Source organism: Phaenicophaeus curvirostris, chromosome 1 (genome assembly GCF_032191515.1).
Source record: "Phaenicophaeus curvirostris isolate KB17595 chromosome 1, BPBGC_Pcur_1.0, whole genome shotgun sequence".
NCBI lineage: Eukaryota > Metazoa > Chordata > Aves > Cuculiformes > Cuculidae > Phaenicophaeus > Phaenicophaeus curvirostris.
In genome coordinates this window covers 200,089,829-200,117,646 of record NC_091392.1, presented here as the reverse complement: position 1 = coordinate 200,117,646, position 27,818 = coordinate 200,089,829, and the positions used below count along the sequence as shown (strand labels likewise).

Here is a 27,818-nt window from a genome sequence, read left to right as displayed (position 1 = left end):
GAGTAAAGTGGCTCTGTTAACTTCGATCAAGTTTTATCAGTTTGTGCCCACTCAAAGTCTACTCTTTTAGTTGTAAAATTCATGTAAATATCTTTTTTTGTGTGCCTGCATGGTCTTATGTTCAAATGCTGTTACTTTAATTCTTCAGTCAATTAGAGCTCAGACAGCAAATCTAGCTGTATTGACCACTTGTTGTTGAAATAAGTGTGATTCACTGAGGTATTTTGCTAGCTGAATGCTTGAGCAACCCTGTTGGTATCTTAGTTATATCATAGAATAGTTAGGGTTGGAAGGAACCTAAAGATCATCTAGTTCTTACCCCCTTGCCACAAGCAGGGACATCTTACTATATCAGGTTACCCAAGGTAACCTCCATTTTTTTATTGTTTGCTTGGTTTTTTTTTTTCTTTTTTTTTTTTTTTTTATCTGAAGTAATACTTATTCACATCTTTCTTGGAAAGAAAAAAGAATCAACAATCATTTATTCACACACTATGGTTCAACCTCAAACGCTTACTATGTCTTGGGCAGATTTATTTCATTTTATTTGCAATTCATCTTTACAAATTTGACACTAAAGTGATGGGAGCCATGTAGCAGTAAGACCTGTAAGAACAGTTAGTGAGAGGCAGCACATGTCCTGGAGTCTCTGTCATCTAGTTAGTGAAGTCTACTGAGGATTCAGCAGGGAAATGATTCGAAAGGGAATGTTACTTGCCCATGTTAACACAGGTGGACAGCAGCAGGGATGGAAATGTATCAGAAGCAGTGAAATCCTGACTCTAGAAAGCCAGGAGCAAAATTATTAGGAGCTCAGTAGGTCTTATTTTAGTTGTTTATTCACAGTGCCTACAATGTCCCATGTGACTTCAATGGGCAAGGCAGTAGATAGCTGCCAACTTTTGCACTGGAGCTGGTTTTTAATATAAAGGAGTTGTGAAAACTGATTTTCTAAACATTTGCATTAAGACTACATTGATATTAATACCTGGTAAGTGTGGAAGAAATCTAGGAGCAAAACTGAGCCTTTTTCATATTTTTCATGTGTTGGAAATGTTCTCAACCACTGCTTATATGGCATTATCAATTTGGATATTAATTATATTTTGTATATTTTAAGTCTGCAAAAATAACTATGACATATTTCCCAACATTTCTGCTGCACCACATGACAAGGTGCTGTCCCTTAGCCAAAGGGTATTCTTGAGGAAATTAATACACCGCATTAAGCAGCAAAAGCATGAAATGCAATTTGGCAGTGCTTCTATTTCAGCTTCTCCTAAACTTTAAAGCCTTTAACTGTTTGGTTCCTGCTCTTAAAATTCCTCTAAAGTTTTGTCAGGTGAATTTGGACTTTGATCTTAAAGTATGCTTTTCTTTTTCTTTCTTAATGCACACATCTATTAGTTGATGGCCAAATGAACTAAAAAAAAAAGTGGTTATAAAAAAAGAAATCCAATGATTGTTAACTGAGGTCAGTGTTTGGGAAGCTTACATCAGTTTGAACAAAAATGAAGATACTACTGGTGTTTAAACGTGCTTGACACATTACTTAAAATAGAAGCCTTTTTTATTTAGACTTCTATGTGTTCATTCTTTTTTCAAATCTTCCCATTTTCTATAACCTTAAATTATACTGCTCAGATAGGATTTATATTGTGCTGCTCAGAAACCCATCTTATGGAGATGGAGAGAAAGCCATAAGGGTATTTAAATTACGAAACAGAGAAAATGCATGGACATACAATTTTTTTTGTCCTGATTTGGGTTAAGCAATTGTTACAAGTAAACTATCACATTATAAATATTTTTCCATTTAAAATTTTTCACTCCAGTACTTACAGATCACGTCCTTGAAGTTTCATGTTAAAAATTGTCTTAAATAATATTGCTTTTTTTCTCGTATTAGTTTCTAGGGTATTCATAAAATCCAAAATTAGGAAGGATTAATTGAAATGGACAAACACACAAATTTTCCTGTGCACTCTGGGTCTTCACCAACATCAACAGTACTGGCATATCTGAAAATGAACTTTAAAGGATACTAGAGTAGAGAAAGTGCTAGTGAAGAAAGAGTAGTGAGTCGAAAGAACTGCTGTTAGTCCTAAAAAAATTATTCAGATTTCATAAAACCTGTTTTATCATTCTCAGAAAACCTGAACTGACACATTGCAGTCATGCAAATGGTAGCACTGGAACAACTGAAGCAGCAAAACCAGGCTCTTGGAAGAGGAGGTGCGTTTTGTGTCATCTCAAGATATTGGTGTGACCATCCTTCAGAACAACATGAGAGACTCCTGCAAAGAGGTCAATCAACCTCAGCTCCTTCCCTCTCACCAAAACAATTGTTGACTGAAAAGGTGAAGGAGAACACCATTCAGTACTCCTCGATTCTAGGGTCATCTCTGGAATAGCTTGCATTCTCCTTCTCTTTCCTCAGGTACTTTCTTCTCCCACATAGTCCTGCATGCACCTTGGACCAAGACCAGTATTGTACCTCAACTTTGAGAACTATCATAAAATATCTAATCATATTTTCTCATGAAAATCAATAATTATCTAGGTTTCTGATTTTAGATGATAGCAAGCTAGTAGTCTTGTAATAAACTATTCATGATACAGACATCATAAGCTGTATGGCTCTCTTGAGAACCTCATGAAAGAGCTAGTCCTTATAGACTTGAAAGTAGTGGTACTGCTGTGCTATAAAATCCTAGTTGTAGTCTTCAGGATTTTAAGGGGGTTTGAATTAATGTATAAGTAACTTTGTAGGCAAAACTGAGTCACATATAAAACTATCCAATTGTTAATTTTGTGTTTTGGAAAGTTGATTCATTTCAAAAGTGAAGTCTAGTAAATAGATATTCAGGCTGGTGAAATAACATTTCCTTTTTTTTTTTCTCCTGTATTTCTTTAGCATCCTTTGATAAAAGCATACCTACTTTCTTTCCAAATTACTTCAAGATACACGTCAGTAAATGAAAAACACCTCAGATTCCAGTACCCTGAAGATGTAATTATCTGATCCATTTTAAAAAAGATAAAGTACATCCAAGAAACCTCAAAAACTCTTGAATGTTTCTCTTTGTAAGACAGAATAGGACATAAACAGGTTATGTTCCGTAATTCTCCGTGAAAACAGTATTCAAGATTTTCTATATTTTAATACTTTTTTTGTTGCAAGTTGACCTTTTGATTAGGTTAGTCAAGCTACTATCCCTTTGAGGGATTCCAGTGAAAAAGATATGAGCTTTGTGATCTAGACTTGAGCATTAACCTTGGGATTCTGAAAAGAAAGGAAAAAAAAAAATCTATTCTTCGAGTCAGTAATTCTTTCCATTTCCCTTCCTTACCAGTACTGAGTGACAAAAAAATCAGCCTAAGGCTGAAATATATATTATAACCTTCAGGTTATGGATTCTAAATAAGTATGAACCACACACTATGTTTTTCTACCATTGCAACAAAGTTTTCAAGCTACTTCTATTATACCTTATCAGGGTGTAGCTGACACATATTTAGTGAGGTCAGGCGGGCAGCTGACAAATCTGTACCAAAGTCAGGAATAATATGTGCTTTGGAAGATGCAAATTAGTACAGCAAACCTTGCATAAAACTCATGTGACAGAACAGTTAACACTGGCTTTTAGGGCTGACAATGTGAAATTGGACAAGTTACTTTGCCTTTCATTACTCCTTAGTACAAAGTGCAAACAAGGCTGGAGTGAAATTGGGTCACTGCAAACTCGTCCACATGTAGTAAATATTCTGTCACTTTTGTTGTTCAGAGCCCAAACATATAAAATAGCCCCTCTTTTATAATGCTGTTGGTAAAAGGCCATGAAATGTGAAGACCGTGTAAGTGGTTGTCACTGATGTGATGGTCTTAGGCAGAACGCAAACTGAGGCATGAAAACAGAGTGGCTAGTCAGATGACTTCGCCTTCAATTTGAATTGAAGGCAATATTTGAGTTGTGGTCCACAATAATACCACATTAAGAAAAAACTGTCAAAAATATCATTCATCTTTTTATCAAATCACTGGGTTTCCATGGCTTAGCGTTTGATAGGAATGGTTGGACTTGATGATCCGGTGGGTCTCTTCCAACCTGGTTATTCTATGATTCTATGATTATCTATTTATTATTTGTGGATTAAGGGACTACTACAGGCTGTGTTCTGCACTGTACTACTGGACTGGTGGGGTGAGACCAATAGTGTGAGATGGGCTATGCTGGATCAATGGGCTGAGACCGATGGTATGAGGTTCAACAAGGCCAGGGCCAAGTCCTGTGCTTGGGGCACAACAACTGTGCTGCTACAGGCTTATGGGAGAGTGGCTAGAAAGCTGCCTGGCAGAGAAGTCCGGGGGGGTGTTGATTGACAGCCAGTTCACTTTGAGTCAGCAGTGTGCCCAGCCGGCCAAGAAGGCCAATGGCATCTTGGCCTGTATCAGACACAGCGTGTCCAGCAGGACCAGGGAAATTATTACACCTCTGTATTCAGCATTGGTGAGGCCACATCTTGAATACTGTGTTCAGTTTTTTGGCCCCTCACTACAAGAAAAACTTTGGGGTCCTGGAGTGTGTCCAGGGAAGGGCAGTGAAGCTGTTGAAGAGGGTGTAGAATAAGTCTTATGAGGAACAGCTGAGGGAACTGGAGTTGTTGAGTCTGCCAAAAAGGAGGCTGAGGGGAGACTTTATCACTGTCTACAACTGCCTGAAAGGAGGTTGCAGAGAGGTGGATGTTGGTCTCTTCTCTCAACTGACAGGTGATAGAACAAGAGCAAATGGACTTAAGATTTACCGACAAAGGTTCAGATTAGACATCAGGAAAAAATTCTTCACCGAAAGGGTTATTGGGTGCTGGAACAGGCTGTCCAAGGAGGTGGTTGAGTCACCATCTCTGGAAGTATTTAAAAGATGGGTAGATGAAGTGCTCAGGGATACAGTTTAGTAGTGGACCTGTACGGTTGGACTTGATGATCTCAAAGGTCTTTTTCAACCAAGTGATTCTATGATTCTATATGATAGAATTTGCAAAATCAGTTTCTAAATGAAAATAGTGGTCACAGAATCTGAAGAAAGTGAATAAAATGGAAAGCATAAATCTACTATATACTTCTGTGTTGGCTTTTTTTTTTTTTGTGAGTGGGAGGGGTTTGGCTTTAATGTCTTGCATACATAGTCCTTCCTTTTCATCACCAATGGGATGCTTTTAAAAGAATATGTCAGTATGTTTGCAAAATTTGGTGATTGAGAGTGTGGAGTTGAAAAGATCTGGTAGTACCATCCTTGAATTGAGTTTTGTCCTGTTGAAACATGCAGGAGAGCAGCATTTACTCTTCTGTTTATTGACTAAGGGCTGCACTGATTCTTCCTGGGAATGAGGATAGGAAAGAACAAACTAACCCCTGAAAGATTCATTTCATAGAATCATAGAATCCCTAGGTTAGAAAATATCTTTGAGATCAGAAAGATTTGGATAGAGGGCAGAAAAACTCTGGCAAATGAACAAAGAGGAAAAGAGTATGAAGGGAAAGCATCCTCCTCTCTTGAGACAAAAGCAGTGTCTCAGAAGAGTCCTCTCATTCTCTCATGGGATAGGGTAGAAAGAAGTAGTGAAGTAATTTTATTTTTGTCTTCCTTTTTTTTTTTTTTTGTTCTGTCAACTTCAGGACCCTGGATTGAAATATTTACACTGTAGTTTTCATGCTAGAATCCTAAAATTGGTGTACAGTACAGTGAGGAGCCACATTTTTAATAGGGTTCAATACTTCTAAATTCTGCTGTATCAATACGATTTCCAAACTCAATCCTGAGAAGTCCATGAGAGAAGAAGAGCAGGTGAGTGTTATAGTTGGGGCTAGAGTATGCTGGGCTCTGAAGGTCTAAACAATTGCAAGCAGGTAGAACACCTCTGATATGAAAAGAGCCCACTATCCTTCCTATAACAGCCACCTGTCATTGGGACACATCTGTAGATGTTCTGAGATGCCTGTAAATGCAAAATACACTCATGTTCTGTAAGAATAACTTTCTAGATAAATGATTTTCACTGTTAGAAAGAAAATCTATTTTTTATTTTGAAAATATGTAAAAGAGTTAATAGAACATTTTGAGAATCAGTTTAATCAGTGGAATGAGGATGAGAGTAAAAATAATAGGTGTAATTTAAAGGATGTCAAGATATCTGAAAGGGTGTAACAAAACAGCTGCCTTTCTGAAGAGAAAAAGACAGGTTACAGTGCGTAAGTTATTTCAGAGAATAAAAGACTGGCCTGGAAACTGAAGGCAAATGTTAGTAGCAAGTGGAACACTTCAACATAGAGAGGGAAAGGATTTGCAAGGTGGCTACCATCTCCATCAGATACAGCTTTATTCTTTTTATGTATAACAGTTCTAAAGGTAAAATAGATAGATATCAATTTGCTGCATGAAGCAAGCCATGTGCAAAAAGGTAAAAACATATTTAATATAAAGAAGAAATAGGGATAAAGTGTAAGAGAGTTTAGAGAACTCAGCTTAGAGACATATATGGGCAAGAGACCTAGACAAATGAGGGACTTGAGAGGACACGTCATGGTCACAGCCTGCTTGGACCACGCTGAATATCGACATGGGAGTATCTAACTATCAAGAAGCTACAGCAAATCAGGCAAAACAACACTGTGCCTAAGCTGTGGGGCAAATGTGTTGTCCTGGTCAAGGCCATCCGGCCTGAGGCTGTGCTGGAGAGTGTGGTAGCTCTGGTGCTGCCTGGGAACCTATATTTCCTTCCTAAGGCCATCAGTGATAGCTACCAGGCCCTAGGTCTTGTAGGGACATGCTGCTAGGGATACACTCTGGGCTAAGTAGGTCACAAGGTGTTTTTAGGTGTCCAGATAATTGGTATCTGCGTCAGATCTGCATTCCGTTTTCATTGTTACTGTAGAGAATCAGGAAAGATTCAGCACTCTCTAAAGGGCTAAAGCAAATCAAACTACCTGCACCCCCAAATCAGTAAATTTGGTCTAGCTGAGCTTTTTCATAAAGATCAGCATAGTCTGAACCATGAGGTCAGGATGGGTCATGGTGGCCCCAAAGCATAGGTTTAGTCCTATATCTGATCTGTTCCTGGAGGTTTGGGTTGTAAACTGAATCCAAAGCTCCAAATGGATCCAAAAGTGTGAGAAGGTCTGTGGTTAGGGCTGCTTCTCTTTCCCAAGTCAGGAAGAGCTGTTTCTATCAGGGCTTTATTTGTAGATGGTGCGGCTGCTGCTTCCCCTCCTGACATCTCACTCCTTACTATCTGCCTAGGTAATGTCCCCTGGCCATTGCAGGATGACAGCACACGGATGCCAGAGGCTCTTTCCTTTCTCTGTGTTGATTGCTCTCAATTAATAATAAGGCTGAACTGGTTACTCAGAGCTGGAAACAGTCAATACCTAATCTTCCTCATCCTGTGAAAGAGTCATGCTGGGTCACTTGCAGGCCTTTCGGCTTTTTTTTGAAGTGTCAAAGACACTGAAGTTGAAGAGTTTTTAAACACAAATAAATAAAAGATGTGCTGGTGCTGCAGCTGTGACCAGTGTTCTACATCTAGTCATATGTATGCTAAAATGAGCATAGTTTCTATTGAAGTTTCACTACTGCACATGTTAACAGAATGTAACGGTAGCAAAAGCAACAAGACTTCTCATTATTATATTCCATGTTCATACCTCAAATCCCTCTGGTCTTCCTAGACTTTCTTTATTATGCTTCCACGCAACAAGAATCTCTGATACAGACAAACTGGTAGCTTTGACATCGATGGGAGCAGCAGTGGGTTCTGTATTAAGAAAAATGGAAACAATAAACCTCCACTGTAACAAGCTGTATTTATCAAAATCACTCCACCTGAAACTGTCATTTACTTCCTTTATTCTACCTTAATACTTTCAAGAAGGCATGACATTATGGGGAACATGAAAAATTGAACAAGATGAAGATATTTCTATTGTATTTCTTTATTTGTATTATACTACATCAAAATCTCATCACTGACGACAGATGCAGCAAACTGTAACAGAATCTCTTGTCTATGATTTGAAAAAAAATCTTTAGCATTTGTAAATGCCCTCTCCCTGACCCCTGCTCTTCATCTTCCTTGATCGGCCTAACTTCAGCAGTAAATGGAATATTCATTCTCTTCCCAGATTTCAGTGCCATTCTGTCATTTCAGGATGAGCGATACCTTGCTAAGGTGCTTAGTACAAAAATTGTCACATAAGAAACTGAGACATGAGTTAAGAAAATCTCTTGCATCTTTTGCTTTATTCCCTAAATATTGTTTAAAATTTGATTAAGACAAACTGTGGAGACAATGCCTGAACACAGACTGGACTGAACATGTGGAGGTGTTCAAGGCCAGGTTGGATGGGGCCTTGGGCAGCTTCATTTGGTGAGACGTGTCCCTGGCCATGGCAGAGGGGTTGGAACTAGATGATTTTCAAAATCCATTCCAACTCAAACTCGTCTATGATTCTATGATTCTCTCCATTCTAGTGTAGTTCACTTGCTGAGCAAAAAGGTGAATTTACATTTCCCTGCAGTCACAGGCCCTGTGATTTCTTCCTTGTCCTAATGTTCCTCATTACATTTCTAATGTGTTGATCTGCTCCTGAAGGGCAGACAGAGGTCTTGGCTTTTATGTTATAGGGAGGCACATCAAAGAGCTTTCTAAAAAATGGTTTTTTTTGTGGGCTCATTTAACAGGGTTACAGAAAAGGAGTTTCCTTAAGGAACAGCCTGAGTTAAAATTATACATTTTTCCTAATGATCAAACAGTCTTAGTAAGATGCCTAATGTCAGTCTTGACTCATTAGCTACCTTCTTTTCTCTCATCATATTGCAATCATTGTTCTGGCACTGCTGCCCTACACTTTTTCTGTGGCATGGATAGTACAAATCTTTCAACCTTTTTAATGTTTACAGCTCTTTTTGGTCTTCTTTTTTATTTACTTCTGAAGAAAACAAGCATTTCTGATGTGATGCAAAATGGTGTTCACCAACAATGAGTATTACTAATAACTATAAAATATACATGGAAATTTATGGGCAATGAATAAAAAAATATCTCCAGGAATAAGTGAAAATATCTTCTGAATTCAATACTGAAAGAATTGTGCTGTGAAGAAATATATTCCTCATAATATGATTTTCCATTCAATAGTTACACCCTGCTTTCTATTTTATGTACTACTAAGGTTTGTATGGAAAAAGCTATTTTCTAGTTTTGGTATTATTGAAGCAATTACCTTGTTGTCAGAAAAGATTGCAGTGGGATAAATAATCTAAGATGTACACAAAATGTTGGTTGGCAGCCTTTACACTTTCAATAAATGTAGGAATCATTTCCTCTTCATAACATTCACTAGGGGTGGTTTGTGTATTACTCAGAATAGAAACACAGAATATTTTCTCATTTTAAAAAAAGTAGCTTGGATTTTGTATGTGAAGAAAATGCATTTCTTACATACATAGAAAGTATTCACCGTACTTTCACTGATATTAGACTTTGAGAATGTAAGTGTTTGGCAAAAGAACAGAAATTATGTATTTAGTAATACAGTATATTATGACTGTCTGAAAGTCTTGCCAGACTAACCTGATCGCCTTCTATGACAAAGTGACCCGGCTACTGGATGAGGGAAAGGCTGTGGATGTGGTCTTCCTGGACTTCAGCAAAGCCTTTGACACAGTTTCTCACAGCGTTCTGCTTGAGAAACTGTCAGCCTCTGGGCTGGACAGGCGCACACTCTCCTGGGTGGAAAACTGGTTGGATGGCCGGGCCCAGAGAGTGGTGGGAAATGGTGTGAAATCCAGCTGGAGGCCAGTGACAAGTGGGGTTCCCCAGGGCTCAGTGCTGGGTCCAGCCCTGTTCAATGTCTTCATCAATGACCTGGATGAAGGCATCGAATGCACCCTTAGCAAGTTTGCGGATGACACTAAGCTGGGTGGAAGTGTCGATCTGCTGGAGGGTCGGGAGGCTCTGCAAAGGGATCTGAACAGGCTGGACCGCTGGGCAGAGTCCAATGGCATGAGGTTTAACAAGGCCAAATGCCGGGTCCTGCACTTGGGGCACAACAACCCTATGCAGTGCTACAGACTGGGAGAAGTCTGTCTAGAAAGCTGCCTGGAGGAGAGGGACCTGGGGGTGTTGGTTGACAGCCGACTGAATATGAGCCAGCAGTGTGCCCAGGTGGCCAAGAAGGCCAATGGCATCTTGGCTTGTATCAGAAACGGCGTGACCAGCAGGTCCAGGGAGGTTATCCTCCCTCTGTACTCGGCACTGGTGAGACCGCTCCTCGAATCCTGTGTTCAGTTCTGGGCCCCTCACCACAAGAAGGATGTTGAGGCTCTGGAGAGAGTACAGAGAAGAGCAACAAAGCTGGTGAAAGGGCTGGAGAACAGGCCTTATGAGGAGCGGCTGAGAGAGCTGGGGTTGTTTAGCCTGGAGAAGAGGAGGCTGAGGGGTGACCTCATTGCTCTCTACAACTACCTGAAAGGACGTTGTAGAGAGGAGGGTGCTGGCCTCATCTCCCAAGTGACAGGGGACAGGACAAGAGGGAATGGCCTCAAGCTCCGACAGGGGAGGTTTAGGCTAGACGTTAGGAAAAAATTCTTTACAGAAAGGGTCATTGGGCCCTGGAACAGGCTGCCCAGGGAGGTGGTTGAGTCACCTTCCCTGGAGGTGTTTAAGGCACGGGTGGACGAGGTGCTGAGGGATATGGTTTAGTGTTTGGTAGGAACGGTTGGACTCGGTGATCCGGTGGGTCTCTTCCAACCTGGTTATTCTGTGATTCTGTGATTTATGGAGACTAAATAGCACTTTTTATTGATTCAGATAAGATGAGGACCATATAATTTCTGGTGATATAATACAGTTCATGGCTCAGTCCAATGTCATGCTTCATTCTGTGTGTCTAAAACTAATAATAAGTTTGACAGGTTCATTAGGTTTCTCTATAATGGTCACTGACGTTATAATATTCTTTTCTAATATCTTGGCATTAAGCTAAACCTATTGGCGTTTGCCTGAGGTCATACTGATGGGGAAAAAAACCAGCAATGTCTTTAATGGTCCTTTTCCTGATTGAATTAAAGATTCACCATGGCAAGTTCTCAAAAGACTGTGTGCAATGTCCATGAAACATTTTCTTTCCATGTACTTGAATAACAATTTAAGGAAGTGTTCAATTTGTAGGTCTTTGGGATGGCTTTAATAAAGAAGGACTAATTGTATTGATCTGATGTTCAGGCATCAGATTGAATCCTGAGTTTTGATAACAGCAAGTAAGAGAAAGAAAAGTTAATTACTTGCTCTGATGGGGTTCTTCCTATTTATGACCACAAACTGATCTGTTTTTCTGAAATATGCATCCTCAAAAATGTCCATATGATCCAAAAATAAAAGATTAAAAAACAAGTCCAAGGACCTATTCATGCTTATGTTGTTTCAACTCCCCTGTGGAACAGAACCTCAGTCAAGACTTCTCATCCAATAATTTAATATCCATTCACTACTCATTTTGACTCCAGAAAGAATTTTACACACTTCCCTAGTTTAAAATCTGAGCTCTCATTTGAAGCTAAGAACCTCAGCTTGGATAATTACATTGCGACTCCAATTTTGGAGATCTTGGGACTTCAGTCAGGAAGGATAATACCTTTTTGTGGGAAAGGGCACAAAATGTTCTGTCAGAAGGAAAATCACAAGTTGTCCCTCTTGTGTCAACCTGGAGGTAAAGAATGTGGTAGCATTTGCTCCCCTGCTGGAAATAACCACAGGGAATATCTTCCAAATCATGTACTCTCCATTGAAATGTTTCCATTCCTGTGAAAAGCCAAGAGACATTATGCTCAGCTCCACTTCTTATCCTGTCTGATGTGTGTCCCTTGTTTGTGGACTCCACCAGATCTGTGATAGTGTGGCTTCCTGCAGGATAGGACTTTCTCCAGACTCTTGTGCTAGAATGAGAAAATATGTCTGATTTCCAAAACATCAAAAAATGAGATGACTGATTGATCAGACCTGACGTGCTGACCTCTGCTTTAGACCTCTTTTATTTAGTGTTGAAATACCCTTACTTGTCTTGTAGAGCTTCTGAAGCCTGCTCCTGTAATGCTGCTCTCCTTCACACTTACTCGTGCCACGCACCTTTCTGTGACTCTCCCTTCTCTATGGAATAACCAAGATTTATTACATAATGGAAATAAGGAGCTGCCTTGTTCCACAAAGACTTTACCAGCAAGTTACCTACACTTGGTTTACTCACCTTGGCCCACAAGTAGAGGACGAGCAATCAGACTGATAAAATTCAGACTTTTTAGAGGACCATTGCTATCTTCACAAATACAAATGTTTTTTTTTCCACTAAATGATGTAGCAGACAGAGTTATCCCCAGCATGTGAGGAGGGGATGTGCCTATTATATTGATTGCATGTGTGACTTCCCATGGGGACTAGTAACATTAATCAAAGGAATGTTTAATAAACTCTTACACATCAGAATTGTGATGTCATTAATCTCCCCATGCTGTAAAGACAGCTCTAGCTGAACTTTTACAGGCTGTAATCCAGATAGATTTACTGGCAGAAAGAGGAAATAATCCACTGTTGTTTACAGCTAATATGTCAATTTATTAATTTTCAGGGTCACTTAAACCCCAAGTAGCTCAGCTTTAGTGATAAAATGAACCAGAGAATATCACTTCATGAACATAAGATTTTAATTAAAGATGTGAAGACTGTATTTAAAAGTATATAATTCTATACTCTTTCCTCTAAATAAAAAGGAAAGGGTAATTTATTTGTTTGTTAAGTAAGGGCTCAGGGTGGAAAGAGAAGAGACGTGGGCCTTACAAGAACAATCCTTCACTCTTCAGTGTCTTGTTTAATATCACAACATCGACTAGCATACCTGATGAAAAACTTCTTAAAATTAGGAAAGAAGAAAATTGCTGTTATATAGCCCTTTGCCTTTCAGATAACTGACCACTTTAGTTCACCATTGGCTCAATGAATTAGTACAGATGCATACAAGGCAAGAACAAACGCTATGTGCGGCATGATTGTATCTTGTATGTATTGTAGAAGTACATCTGAGGTCCCTTAGGAGGTTTTAAACAGTATGACTTAAGAGTCTTTAGGCTTTATCTTGTACTGCTTCAGGCTCACTTTTTCATATCTAAATTTTTTTAATAGTGTTAACCACACTGTTTATCAAAATTTTAGAACTTCTGATTTTTGTGAAGATAAATTTGTCAGCTGTTTGAAGGAGAAAATAGATACTGAAAGTAGCACAACTAATTCTGTATCTCCCGTTGTGGCAATCATTAAAAAAAAAAATCTTTGTAAAAGATGTAACCTATCTTGAGACCAGTTGTTTTCCCTCTTTCTCCCAGAAACTTATTTTTATTTCATTTCATATTCTCACCTATTTCTATATTACATATATTCCAATTAATATTTATTCTTGTGCCGATAGTCTGTGTCTGTATTTGTAAACTAATCAGACACAGGGACACAAGGCACACATAGCATGGGCATAGTATGAAATAGTTCCATAGCATGAAATAGTTAGCATAATCTGTGTTGAAGTATTGACTCTTGCTGATTAGTGCTGCCTCAAAATACGCCCTATAATTTGCTGATGCCTGACTAGGGATGGTTCCCAGAAGGTGTATGGATGCAGGCACAGTCTGGAAAGTGACAATGTTAAAGTGTGTAGATGTGCACTCTCTTTGGCTAGTTAGCTTCAAGGACGAAGAATGGCTGGCTTGTTTTATTTGCTAAAAAAAAAAAAAATTAATGTAGCATCATTGTCCTTTACTTTCAAAAACTCTTCATCATCCCTAGTAACATCCCTGATTTTTGCAAAGTTCTGTGAAAGTTTTATCAGAGTGATGCCCTGATAAAACATAAAACATATTCTTACTGGTATGTACGTTCTAGCTATTAGGTTCCCATTTTCTGATAGACTGCCTTGTTACTAATTCTTGTGTACTTGACCTAGCATTTGTATGTCATTTGTGTTCCTTTTCCTCTTGTCCTCTAATTCACATTTTTCCTATGTATTATTCAGATCCTTCCCTACATTGTCAGTGCATCTTGAAGTTGTAATACGAGCAATATCATAACCAGATTTTCTATCAGCATTATGAATATTAAATAGATATGATATAAGACTGATCCTTAACAAATTCTGCCAGTAGCCTTCTAAGCCTGTCACAAGCCTGGTGGTAAAGTTATTTTTTTTCTGCATTTACACAGAATATTTTTTCTTTTTCTTGATAGGTTAACACAGATTTATTTTTGCCCCCTCTTATTTCTTCTCCTTATATTGGGGTGGAAAAAATATTGTACTAGGTCCTTGACCGTATAAAGGGGACTAGTTCTCACCATTCATGGTGTTCATGAATAGAAAAACAGATTATATTTTGTTTATGGTACATTTGAACAGCAAATTTTGCATTGCTTAAATTGGAAAGGCTTGAATTTCTGAGGATTTGACAGTAGCAGATATTTTCACTACAGATGTCAAAATTTGCAGACTTTCACATCTTAGCAGCTATTCTGTCTATATTATCTTATTTATTTAAAATAAATGATAAAGTATTTAATTATTCTTGCTCTACTTCTTGATTATCTTTAATATCAATACTTTATTTTCTTCACATTTTTTTCCTGATTTACATACTTTTCTAAGTTTTAAAAAAATCTTTTTTCTCTTAAATTTTGGCAATACTTGTATTATTCTTATCCTTTTCATTATTTGGATTTTATTATGCATGATTTTAACTTATTCTGAATATCTTATAGTAAGTTCATCTCTAGATCCTCAGATATAATGTACTGCCTTAGAAATGTACCGTTTCTTGCAGTACACACTTCAGGTAGATTTACAACTTTGGCTCAGAAACATTCCAAAAGTCTTTCATTTCTAATCTCAACAGCTGATCCAATTTATTAAATAATTTCCTGCTATGTTACGATGACCTGCTTCACAGTTATTTGTTATGATCAGTTTTTCCTATCAGGTCTTAGTTATTCATCAAAACAAGACTATAGTACCATTATTTCTCATCATTTAGTCAGTACTGTATAAAGGATCTGCTAATTATCAAAACTGGAACACTAGATCATTGGTTGTATTTACTATCCAAACTAGTCCGAGCAGCTGAGTTCTCTCATAAATAACAATATCCTGCAATATTTATCTAAAGTTAGAAAGATCTTTCTCGATATCCAAACTGATCAGGGAAATAAGCAACTGACCTCTAGCTGACTCCCAGTTTCTTTAATTGCACTTTTCTGAAATTGCATGGAACCCAAGTATATTCTGTTTTATTCAGACACTGGTTTTGTATTTCCTGATATGTTATCACATCATCAGCATGTTATGTTATCACATCATCAGCATGTTATGACATCCAACAATCTTTACATTTATTTTGTCTTTTGGTGTATCTCATACTTTGTCTAGTCATGCTTGCTAAAGCCAGCTAGCCTGGCAATCACTCTTACCAGTAGAACTTTTTCCGTCTTCTTGCAATCAGACCTTTACACTCTCATCTTTCCTTCTCCATTTCCATATTTCTGATTTTCCCAGTTTTTGTCTCCCAGTGAATTAAAACCACACATAAAGTTTGCAAAGGATTTCCCTAGTAGTGAAAGTTTGTATGGGTTGTCTCAACATTCTTAACCCTTCAGTGTTTAAGTGAAATGTAATCATAAAGAAAAATCTAGTGCTTAACATCACTTTTGTTCGTGGTTTTATTTCAAATATCTTGTGCCTTTACAATTTTTATTCTCTATGAATCAAAATTATCTGTGCCTGCTTTGAAGTTCAGTGCTTTGTTTCAGTATGTTCTAGCATGATTCTCATATCATTATTTTCCTGGCAGAAAATACAGTTGGAAGATGTCTCTCTGCTCTGTTCATGCTTTTTTCAGCCTCAGGCCTACACATCGCAACCTTTCTTCTGGCAGGCAGCCTAATTTGCTATGCTTTGTATATGTTCTGGTGTCTCCTCCAATTAAAGGGTTCCTATATGAAAGGTTCAGGCTTGTCTTTCCCTGGCGCTGGAACATGTTTACTGTGTCCTTCTGTTCTGCTTTCTTTTGAAGATAATTGTGCATCTCTTTTTCCATCCTGCATCTTCTGTGTATCATCCTAATTCCCTCCTCATAACTGGTTCCTGGCTCTCAATCTCTTTTACTGTACTAAAAAATCTGACCTCTCTTTTTCTTCTTCTCTCCTTGTTCACTGGATTTCTTCCTTTCCTACTGTCTCCAGGAAAGACTCCTCCTTTAAAATTTTCTACTGCAGTAAGCCATCTTTTCCAGAGATCACATAGCCTTAGTTTTGTACAGTGTTTTAATCTGCTTCTCCATTCTATTCTCTATTCCTCTGTTCCATTCATCTCCATCTTTAGATTTTGGTTAGTCTCTCCCATGAGCTGTATCTGGTGAATTTTCCTATGAAGTCAAAAGGCCAGTGAAGGAGAAAGTGGCTGTGGGAATAAGGAGACTTATGCATGCCTTTCCTATTGAATGCAATTGGACTATGAACCAAGCACTTTTATTCCATAAATATGACAGCCTAAATGAGCCTTCTTTGAGCTCTCCATGATGGGCAGTGTGGCTCTATGGCAATGACCTCCTCTTGTGCTGGGACACCTCTCAAGGGTGCTTCTTGAAGCGGTGAGATCTTTTATCAATGGCTGAATGCTGGTGAGCCCCATATGAATCCTCCCTGGAGGGCAGTTGGACTGCACGCCAGGCAACTCTCCTCTTTAGTAGGAATTAGTTGTTTAGCTTAAATAAGTAACAGTTTAAGTGGAATAAATCATTTAGGGTTGTAATGCTGTGTGATTTAGTATGCTGTTTACTTAGCTTTGTTTGAATTTTCTTAGCATGAGTAGCCAGACTTGCTGAAGCACTAAGCAACAAGCTGTAAATTTCCACTTAAAACTTTCCAAACATACATGACCTCCTTAGCCAAAACAGGGCCTCCAAGAGTCAACAAAAACGAGAAGATACAGAGCCCTCAAGGAAACAGACCACAAACACTAGCTGCAATTAAGGCAAGACTGGTATGAAAGACAGAGAAGGAATCAAATGAGGAGTGGGAAGTCCACTTACTACTGAACCAAACAATTTTGTGAGGGGTGGGTAAATAGGCTGTAAGGGTATAATTACCCAGGGATTTCTTTGCTCATATTAGCCCCTCTCTCCAGAGCTGACCATGCTGCTCTACCCTTCTATTAAATCATTTATTGTATAAAATCTGATACTTGAGAGCCTGCTTTGCAAAATTTCAGATTTGAACTTTGGAGTAAATTAACACTGGATGTCCAGACAGAATGTAAGTGAATTTGGGATAAGCGTGGTGAAACTTTGAAATCCTGTATCTTTATGTTTCTTCCATGTAGTAAGTAAGGGAGTGATTACCATGGAAGTCTGCTAAGTCTCACCTACTTCTAAACATGGATTTTATAAAAAGCCCTCATTCATGACATATGTCAATCATCTTACCCTATAAATATTGTACAACCCAGGGGACATTGAGCTCTCCTGAATGACAGCAGGCTGTATGCCAGTATCTACCCATGAGTAGGGATGCCTCTCAAGGTTACTCTTCAAGGATGAGAGATTCCTTGCTGCAACAGATCCCCCATAAAGACTAATAGTATGCTAAACTTGGAAAATCTTACCTAAGTGTGTAAAGGATTGATAGCACATATAATCTTTTAGACATAAACATTGGCCAAGTCTAGGGCTAAGTCTGGACCCAGCCACACCTAGACTCTTCTTGTAGAAGGAATTTAGAAAGTAAGACGATCCATTCTGAACTTCAGCACTCATCAGGAGGGCCTTCCTGACACTTCTGATTGGTCCTGTCCTTTATGCAGTAAATAACCAAGTGTACCTGTTAAATAATTTTCCCATTTACCATTGAAAGTTGTTAAATATCAATAAAGTTTACTGTTCATTCTCTCTTAAGAGTGAAGTTCTTCCCTATCACTCCATGTCTGACAGCTGTGGACTTGAAAGGCAGCAGGGTTTAGGCTGCCTTAGACAAATTTGTTATGCCAATAAAAAACTGTAGATGCATATGCAGAAGTAGGAAACCTTTTAACATGTGACATAATTTTTTCTTTAGTTTTTAATAATTTTATCCTAGGTCTTTACTCTGTTTGCAGAGAAATGAATTGAGCGTGTGATGAAAATCAAGTATGCTAAGGGTTTGCTGGATCATTCGGAGGACTATAATATACTGCACTGTCACTTTATTTAATATCTCCTCTTCAGCTGAAATCATTGAGAAAATGTGCCTTCAGTTTAGCTCCTGAAGCATGAAAGTCCATGCCTATTTCAAAACCGGTTGCCCCTTTTTACCGTAGCAAGCTGAAATGTCCTTTGTTCTCAATCTCCATATCACTGAGAACTCAGCTGCAATAAACTGTTACACTGCTCCCTTACATTTTCAGTATATCACCTAGGATTATTCTGCAGAAAAGTTTTTTATCAATTAATTTTGCACTGTATTATCACAGCATCCCATATTTTTCCTCAAATATAATTTTTATGAAGTATTTAGCCCCATAGAATTCTCCTTAATGAAGGAAAATCTAGTGTACAGAAACACACAAAGACTGAATTAGCAAAGCTGTGATGGGTAGGTACTTTCAAATAACTGAATTATAATCAGAAAACTTGGTTTCTAGAGATAGTCCCTGGGAGCACAAAGAGAAAGTTAATTTTAATAATTCTATTCAGATCATTTATGAAGCTCATATTTTAAAAGAAATGTTAGAAACACTGATGAAATAAAGAGCAAGAGACTACTTATTACAATTCTGCATTCAGCTTTTGGTAAAATAGCTTTTGTTATCAAAATAAATAAATAAATCCATTAAGGTTTTGTCTCCCTTCCCCTGCAACACTCTTTTTATTGAACTTTCTGATTGAAGTATGACATTGTTAAATAACAAAAGCATCACCATCAGTCTCACTGTATCATTTTCCATTGAGGAAAATGAAGTCAACTGTAAAAATGTCCAAGTTGTACTGGGCAATTTTTATGTTTTAAAATGTGATTGGTTTTATAATAATATGAATACGTGGTAATGCTGTTTCAAACAGTGGAACACAAACAAATTACTGGAACTGCTTTTAGCAAAACCAGCATTTCCAACCTCTGTAATTATTGTGAGAGAATAATAGTAGATGACCTCTGTTACATCATGGTTCCAAAATTACACATTTATTGTGGGCTAACATGCAACAATATTTACCGTTTTGTAGCTTCACATGAAATACCATTGCCTTCACATTACATTTTTTGTAAGGACAACATGAAATTCTTCCCACCTGTACTAGGACTGTACTTGTTTTATTCTTTTAACAAGAGAAAGTAGATAATTCAAAGATAGTAAGGTAAAGAAAAATTGAAGTATATGACTTCCAGTAAAGGAGCTGTTCATAATATTCCAGTGGCTAACATATATTTACCCTTTGTTTGTATAGAAATCTCCATACACTGGCTCCTGTCAATATAGAATAACTTCTTTCACTAGTGTAAATTTGTTTGTTTGGTTGGTTTTTTTCACAAAATACTGTTGAGAATTAAAGCAAGCTGACATAGTAATTTTCCAGAAATATTTTTCATTTGTTGAATTATTTATAGGACTCACATTGAATATTTGGACATTAACATAAATTCAGAAATTTTTTACTAGTGAACTAAAAAAGAGAGAAAATAATAGAAATAAGAAAAAATATTTTCAGTGCACTTTTAGTGTCCATTAACTAAGAAAAGAACATTTATTTAGTCATTGAGCTGTTGTCTGATTAACTCTTTGAAAAAAGTATCACAAATGTCAGAAACATCAGAAAATATCAGCCTTTCTTTGCTCATTGTTAGAGCAGCCCAGCTTAAAGCTAAGACTATAGATTTCCTCCTAAGGATGAACCTTCATCAAACTAGATTTTTTTGGTTAGGACTGATGGGGCTTTAAGACTGTTTCTAAACTTTGTCACTTGCTTTCTGGATATCTTTGGCAAGTTAGTTCACCTCCGTCTCTGTAAAACGTGTTTAATACTACTTAACAATTGTAGTAAGAATTTTGAAATTTAATGTTGAAAAAGTATGCTGTAATAGAATACATTAAATAAAAATAGCTTGATAGAATTCATAAGAAACAAGTTAACTTTATGTTGAACTGACCTCCTTCAGCTGAGCAGATGACCACAATAGGGCTGAAGGGTCCATCTCCTTTGTTGTTGTAAACGCCAACTTTCACCTCAAAAGGAGTCAGGGGTGGTACACTTTCATCTCTGTAGATAAACTTTGAGGCATCTGAAGATGTCACCATTTTTTCCTTCCAGCCACGTGTTCCATTTGGTCTGAAGGCTACAATATATCCAAACCCTTCTCCATTCTGAAACTCTTCTGACACTGGCTAAAAATTAAAGTTGAGATAACAGTCAGATGTGGTTTTGTAAATTTAGAAAGCAGTCACTCAGTGCCTGTCAATAATATGTCTGTCTGTGTGAGGGTCATCTTTTACAGTTGCATTGTAGGATTTTATTTATCATGCTTGGGACCAAATAAGAATTCTTGCTACTGAAGAGAAACCTTGTAAGAGAGTTTCTTCACCTAATCATCACAGTTAGGTCACCATCCTATGATTGAATAAACTCTTGGGCTCAGAAAGATTTTTTTCTTTATCTCCCACATTGTGATTGATGCTAATCAGTATTAGTGGAATAGTATCTTCCAGTGACCTTGTTAAAAATATAAAGCAACATATTGTTAAGGGCTCCTAAAATGCCATGTGAGGGACAATTACTACAGTGGCATTCGCTTAGGTTTTAGATGCCAACCTGTCTAATTTCTGCATCCAAATGCCTTAAGGATTCAAGTCTTGGGTTCAGTTTGTAATGTGCTGGGAGGCACTGCAAAAGCTAAATCTCAGATATCCAGCTCAAGGAACGGAATATTTCATGCTAATTTACTGCATACAGTCCATTGACTAGTTTAGGAATTAGGGTATGTCTATCAGCTGTTTAGCTTATGGGAAATGCTGAAAAAAGGGTGTATAAACTTCCTCTCTTGAAGTGGCCATCTTAGATCTGCAGCTAATGAACATATAAATCAGAGCAAGGGCACAGGTGACAATGAATCCTCTCTCCTGATTGCAGTGAATGTTTCATCACCAGAGACTTGCAGGCACTGTTTTCTACCCGTCTTTCTAAAGCTGTGCACTGTGCATCCAAGAAATAAAAAGGACTCCAAAGGCAGAGGAGGCAAAACCAAGGCAGATATTTTAATCTAGTAATTTGAGTTGGAAAGGAGGAGCCTTGCATCTCCCTGCAGTACTTATAGGTTTCACAGTAGCCAGTTGCTATTTAAAAAGCCAGAAATACAAGAGATGTAGCAGAACCTTTGGATTTCAATGCAAGTGCTAAATATGCACTCTGTGAATAAAGCTGCATGAATAAAATTTTGTTTGAACCTGCTGACTGTAATTCAGATGCCTACATAGGTTAGTCTTCTATGGAATTCTGAGAGATCCATATACTATCTCAGTATCTCCTCAGACTTCAAAGTACTTCGTTGAATTTTGTTGCTTTTCTAAGTCCAATAAGACTTTTTTGGATCCTGCAAAAGCACAGACTGACTGTGCTGGAGTTATGCTAACTTACACTGTGGTTGTTCCTTATAGAAATTCAGTGGCTAAACTAGAAAGCACAGTAGTCTGTAGGGAGTTGTGGGAACGTTATCCAATATGCTAGGATTAGTTCTTCAGCAGAAAATTCTTGCAATTGCTGTTACTTTTAATTGCTTTTTTGGGTGTGTTATTCTCTATCTTTTTACCATTTCATGAAGGAAGGCAATGGCTATAATTAAAAATAATAGTAATCTTTCAAACTATTAAAAATATAAATATGTGCACTTCACAATTTATGTTTGACAGATGAAATACCATGTGATCTTATTTTGATAAATGACTTTATGCAGTTTAAGAGGTACATGAAAAAATAGTTTGCTGAAAGAATTAACACTAGGAAGAAGGCCTCTATGTATTGATGGAAACAAGGAGTTAATCAGAAACAAGGATGGAGGATCGACATCTTATGCCTTAATGGCAGTTTGTACACCCTAACTATTAATGAAGAAGCATCAGCTGGCTTTTGTTGAGAAAAAATTAATGGATACTGAAAGTTATATTATGACAACTCCTAATTCATAAATGTTTGTTGTGTCTGTATTTCAGGATGGGACACCTTTTGGTTTCTTTTGGAAGAAAACTTCGACAATTGACAGAGAGGGAGATATAACACTCCAGTAGTTCCCCCGCTCCAGTCAGCCGGGGAACACCAAAATGTCATTTAATATGAATGCTACTGCTAATATAACATATTAGGGACAAGGGATTAGGCCATTTTGCATAAATAAAGCTCTAGCCATCTGATGTTTTTGTTTGGGTTTGAGCAAATTCTCTCCCAGTAAGAGAAATGCTGTCATTTATAGTTATAGACTACAAAGCAAATTGAAATAATCTCTGTCTCAGATGTATCAGGTAGCTGGTGTCAGAGAATGCAGATGTTCCAACAGAATACAGCGTCTTCAGATGTCCTGAAATTTTCTATTTTAATCAGTTAGTCAGAATTCTGTGTCACTTTCCATCTGAATCTCTCCTGAAGTTGGATAGGATAAATTTTTTTATTTAAACCCCATGTCTATATTTGATGAATTCTTTTCTTGTTTATGTTTTCTCTGAATCTGGAACACTGATGAATCTAGAAGTTTTGAAAACTCCTAAAGAATAGTCTCTGTTCTACTGTGTAATTTATTATTAGCAGAGAATGCAACTCCCACTCCTCCAGTTGCCTGCTGGCATGGTCATACACCTGTGTTGCATTTTGCATAACAAATATCTTCTCAAAATAAAGGTCCATTTAAGGTATTCATTTTTATATTTTATGAAATTATTTTTAAAAAATCTTTCTTAATTTAAGTTTAAAAAAATGTTACAAGTATTTTCTTCTCTTCCACTAGAAATTACTTCATCTGGTGCAGCATTTACATAACATCCAGAAAAGTCAAGTCAATCTAAGCAGCAGATCAGAATGAAAAGGCTGATGAATTAGTACAATTTTGGTGCTGCTGCTAAGTGGGTTAGATTCAGCATAATGCCCTCTACTCAAACCATGTGAAAATGTACATATTTTTAAAAAAAGTACTTTATAGTCATGTCTTACCGAGATTTGCTGTAATGAAACCCAAGTTTCAGTTTTACTTTGTCCTCAAAGAAATCAATATGAAACAAAACGTTTAATCAAAAAATTCCCTTACCTCCCATGCTATTACTAATTCATGTCTTCTTCCACTTCTCCCACTGACATTAGCTGGAGGTGTCTTTGGAACTGTGAGCAAAAAGGGGGGAAAAAAGACAAAACAAAATATCCAAATTATTGGCTTTTTCCCCATAGTAATAAGTTGCTGCAGAAGACATGAGGCTGTTAAATCAGAACAGAAATAACAACTGTGTCACTCTGTGGGAAAGAAAATTTGCTCAAGTTTCATTTCAGAGAATTCCAGAGTCAAGGTGGTAAACTCAAACAAAGCATAAAGTGAGAAGAAAAATTATATTGGAATAAAAAACTGCTTAAGTACTCTGTCTTCTGCAGATTAGTCAAAGTTCTGATGTACAGATCATCTAAGAGATAAAACCAGGAATTTTCTTGTTAATGCTTGTATTTTTGAATAGACAACATCAAATGCCAGGGAACCTGACATATCTAAGACTTCAGGTAAAATCTTAGGACATATGTACTATGTCTCTACTATTTCCCAGGTCATTAGTGATTTAGAATGCTTTAGTTCCTGTAAATCTATTCTTGTATGCTTTACCAGGGGCCAATTTTCAAAAATTTTAAATTAACCATCCTTAAACATTCCTTATCATTCCTTGAAAAATGCTGGAAGCAGTCTTACCCACATCATCAGTATTAATCAGGTTACCATATTTGGTAAAACCTTAGAAACCTTAATTGTTCCAATAGAATTATATAATTTTTCTATCTTAATTAGTGTCTCTAAAGAAACTCCTAAAATGAAAATGTCTTGAGTTTATTTACTGTGAGCAGTTAATTCTTGACTTCTTTATTTGATTAACTACATCCTAAGATATAAACTTTCTCTTTTCTTCCTTACAGTACTACATAGGTCATTGGTAGAAAGGTTCTGTGTGGCATTGACTGTTAAGACCTTGTTGCATGCTGCATAGCTTATTTATTGAGTAGCACCGTGCATTTGAACTACACAAAGAAAAATACATTTAAATCAATGTACACAGTCTTCTCTGTTTTCCATGTTGATCATTAACAGCTTAAGTTTAATGAAAGTGCAGTTTCTACTAGATCCTGGAAGTTCACATAAAATTTCAGAATTCATTTGTGTAGCGTCTTTCTGAACTCTGAACTCCTCTTTAAAGAACAGAAGCCAAATTCTGTTTTTTCTTATAAATGATGCAAATCCACTAAGCTTATGAATTGCTTCTGATTTACACTGCTGCAAATGAAATAAGCCTCCTTTTATCCATTGTTCTTAACAGACTGATAGGGGAGATTTGTAATGTGTGAAACATCTCTCTCCAGTAAAGCTGAGTTAATCTGGTAAACATGATACCTTTAACTCCTTCCTTCCTTCCTTCCTTCCTTCCTTCCTTCCTTCCTTCCTTCCTTCCTTCCTTCCTTCCTTCCTTCCTTCCTGCCTTCCTTCCTGCCTTCCTTCCTGCCTTCCTTCCTGCCTTCCTCACCTTCCAGGTGGGACTGACTGGCCTGTACTTCCCCAGGTGTTCCCTTTTTTCCCTTTTCACCAATGGAGGTTATTTCACCCCTTTTCCAGTCACAGGGAACTTCATCAGACTGCCACGACTTCTCAAATATGATGGAAAGTGGCTGAGCAACTTAATCCACCAGTTCCCTCAGGACCTGTGGATGCATTTTATAAGGTCCCATGGACTTGTGCAACTTCATGTGCACAATCCTTCATGGGGAGGATTGTATAGACTCTGCTGATTGTTTAAAAAAAATGTAACCTTTACATAGCAAAAAGTTACTAAAATTTTCCTTTCAGAAACTGAATGGTACAGTACTGAATGGTGAGGAATTACACTTTGTTTAAAAAAAATAAAATAAAAATGATAAATAAAATCAGAGTGTAACATGGGGGTGAATGTTCTGTAATAAAAAGATGCAGATAAAGGATCATCTGCCAGTTATTTAGCATGCAAAAATTATGATGCCATCTCTAATGGAGCATAAACTTTGTTTAGCATCCATTTTTCTCTTTCCCTTCTAAGATATTTTTTAGTTAAGTTATAAAGATGAATAAAGTTTTTATGTAGGTGCCACATTACTGATGAGAGTGTATGCTGTACTCTTTTGAAACATCCAACGTGATGGACTTATTTAACCAGCAGTGTCCTTTTTCAAGAGTTTTCTTGTTAACAGCTTTGCAGACAGAAGCCCTATTTAAATGAATAAATGCTAAAAGAATAAAGCTGTCAAAACGATGAATTTCTTTGCACCAAACTAAAATGTGCATTCACACAGCAAAACTCTCTCAAATGAATAACCATTAAAAAAATAAAAGTGTCAAAGGAATAAATTTCCCTTGCACAGCAACAAAGCAAGACACACACAGAGTGGGGCATTTCGAAATGAGTGACTATTAAGGGAAGAAAACTATTAAAAGATTTTTTTTTCCCACTGCCAAGCACTGAGGTTTTATGTTAGCAACCCTTTCAACAGTATCACCTTTATATCAGTGTTATATCTGAATTTGCTCATTCATAGCCTAAGTTTAGTGCCATGCAATTAGTGATTTCCTGGTCTTTAATTTCTTAATTCTTGGCAGTGACATTCATGGAGATGCAACTTGCACCAAATATGCAGCGATTATAACTAAACCTGGGTCCTGCACACACTATACTTGTCTGGGAGACAGGGACGTTAGGCACTCTTTTCTTTAGCGTTTGTCAAAGCTGAGAAATTCAATATCGGGTTGTTGTTTTTTTTTAATAAATACACTCTAACTACTAGCAAAGGGCTCTCTGTTGTGTTAATATTGCTCATTTAATAAGAAGATGAGACAATGTCACCTACTGGAAAATGAATCACTACTTGGCTTAATGCTGGTCCCTAGTATCATAAAATGTGACTACACTTAGCTTGATCATATATCTGTAATTCTGATCAAAGGCTTCTCATTAGCCCCTTTGCCAACTACCTAATTTCACTTGTCTCCTGGTTTATTCTAGGGCTGTAATGTAAACTTTTTGAGATCAGATCAACTATTTTTTCTTTTGCTTCTTCAGCTACTGGTAAGGTTGGTTGTCAAAAGCCAGCTCTCCTCATCATTCTGGTAATGTGAGCAACAAATTGTACCAAAAAATGTGTTCTGAAATATACGGTGACTACATGTGGGTCACAGTAAGCAATAGGTGTATGCTGGCCCATCTTGAAGGTGAAATTTTAGAATTACTTTGCCAGGAATTTTATTTGAACAGAAACAGCAGGATTTATTTATTATTGTTTTACATTTTCATGGAAGTACCATGAGATGCTGAAAATTTAAGTAAAATTAAGCACTATTAAAACTTATCTCCCCTAAAGCACACAAAAAAACCATATAACATTTTCTTTTAGAGCAGGCTCAAAGAATGTAGCCATTAGCAGTCCTATGAAGCATTTGGCAGAATGCTCAAGCTATAAATGATAAAGAAGTGATGTGGAAAGGTGAAGCTTATACATGAGTCCATGGTCTATTGTTTAGTAATTCACCTTTATCTTATAATTAACAGCTAAATATGTATGAAAAGCAGTGGGGTTTTTTTAGGACAAAATGTAGAATCATAGAATCATAGAACAACCAGGTTGGAAGAGACCCACCGGATCATCGAGTCCAACCATTCCTATCAAACACTAAACCATGCCCCTTAGCACCTCGTCCACACGTGCCTTTAACACCTCCAGGGAAGGTGAATCAACCACCTCCCTGGGCAGCCTCTTCCAGTGCACAATGACACTTTCTGTGAAAATTTTTTTCCTAATGTCCAGCCTAAATCTCCCCTGGCGGAGCTTGAGGCCATTCCCTCTCGTCCTGTCCCCTGTCACTTGGGAGATGAGGCCAGCACCCTCCTCTCTACAACCTCCTTTCAGGTAGTTGTAGAGAGCAATGAGGGCTCCCCTCAGCCTCCTCTTCTCCAGGCTAAACAACCCCAGCTCTCTCAGCCGTTCCTCATAAGGCCTGTTCTCCAGCCCCTTCACCAGCTTGGTTGCTCTTCTCTGGACTCACTCCAGAGCCTCAACATCCTTCTTGTGGTGAGGGGCCCAGAAATGAACACAGGATTCGAGGAGCGGTCTCACCAGGGCCGAGTACAGAGGGAGAATAACCTCCCTGGGCCTGCTGGTCACGCCGTTTCTGATCCAAGCCAAGATGCCAGTGGCCTTCTTGGCCACCTGGGCACACTGCGGGCTCCTGTTCAGTCGCTGTCAACCAACACCCCCAGGTCCCTCTCCTCCAGGCAGCTTTCTAGACAGACTTCTCCTAGTCTGTAGCACTGCACAGGGATGTTGTGCCCCAAGTGCAGGACCCGGCACTTGGCCTTGTTAAACCTCATGCCATTGGACTCTGCCCAGTGGTCCAGCCTGTTCAGATCCCTTTGCAGAGCCTCCCGACCCTCCAGCAGATCGACACTTCCACCCAGCTTA

General features: G+C 37.9%; 1 protein-coding gene across 3 annotated transcripts in view; it reads right to left on the bottom strand.

The window, feature by feature from the left end:
* Nucleotides 1-27,818, bottom strand: part of CNTN5 (contactin 5) — a 666,657-nt gene that overhangs the window by 8,151 nt on the left and 630,688 nt on the right. For all 3 annotated transcript variants that reach the window (XM_069883473.1, XM_069883470.1, XM_069883471.1), the window contains 3 exons: nt 23,395-23,465; nt 20,260-20,494; nt 7,703-7,812 (listed from right to left, as the gene is read on the bottom strand). In XM_069883473.1, coding sequence (XP_069739574.1) covers nt 7,703-7,812; nt 20,260-20,494; nt 23,395-23,465 — 416 coding nt within the window. The remainder of the gene's footprint in view (nt 1-7,702; nt 7,813-20,259; nt 20,495-23,394; nt 23,466-27,818) is intronic.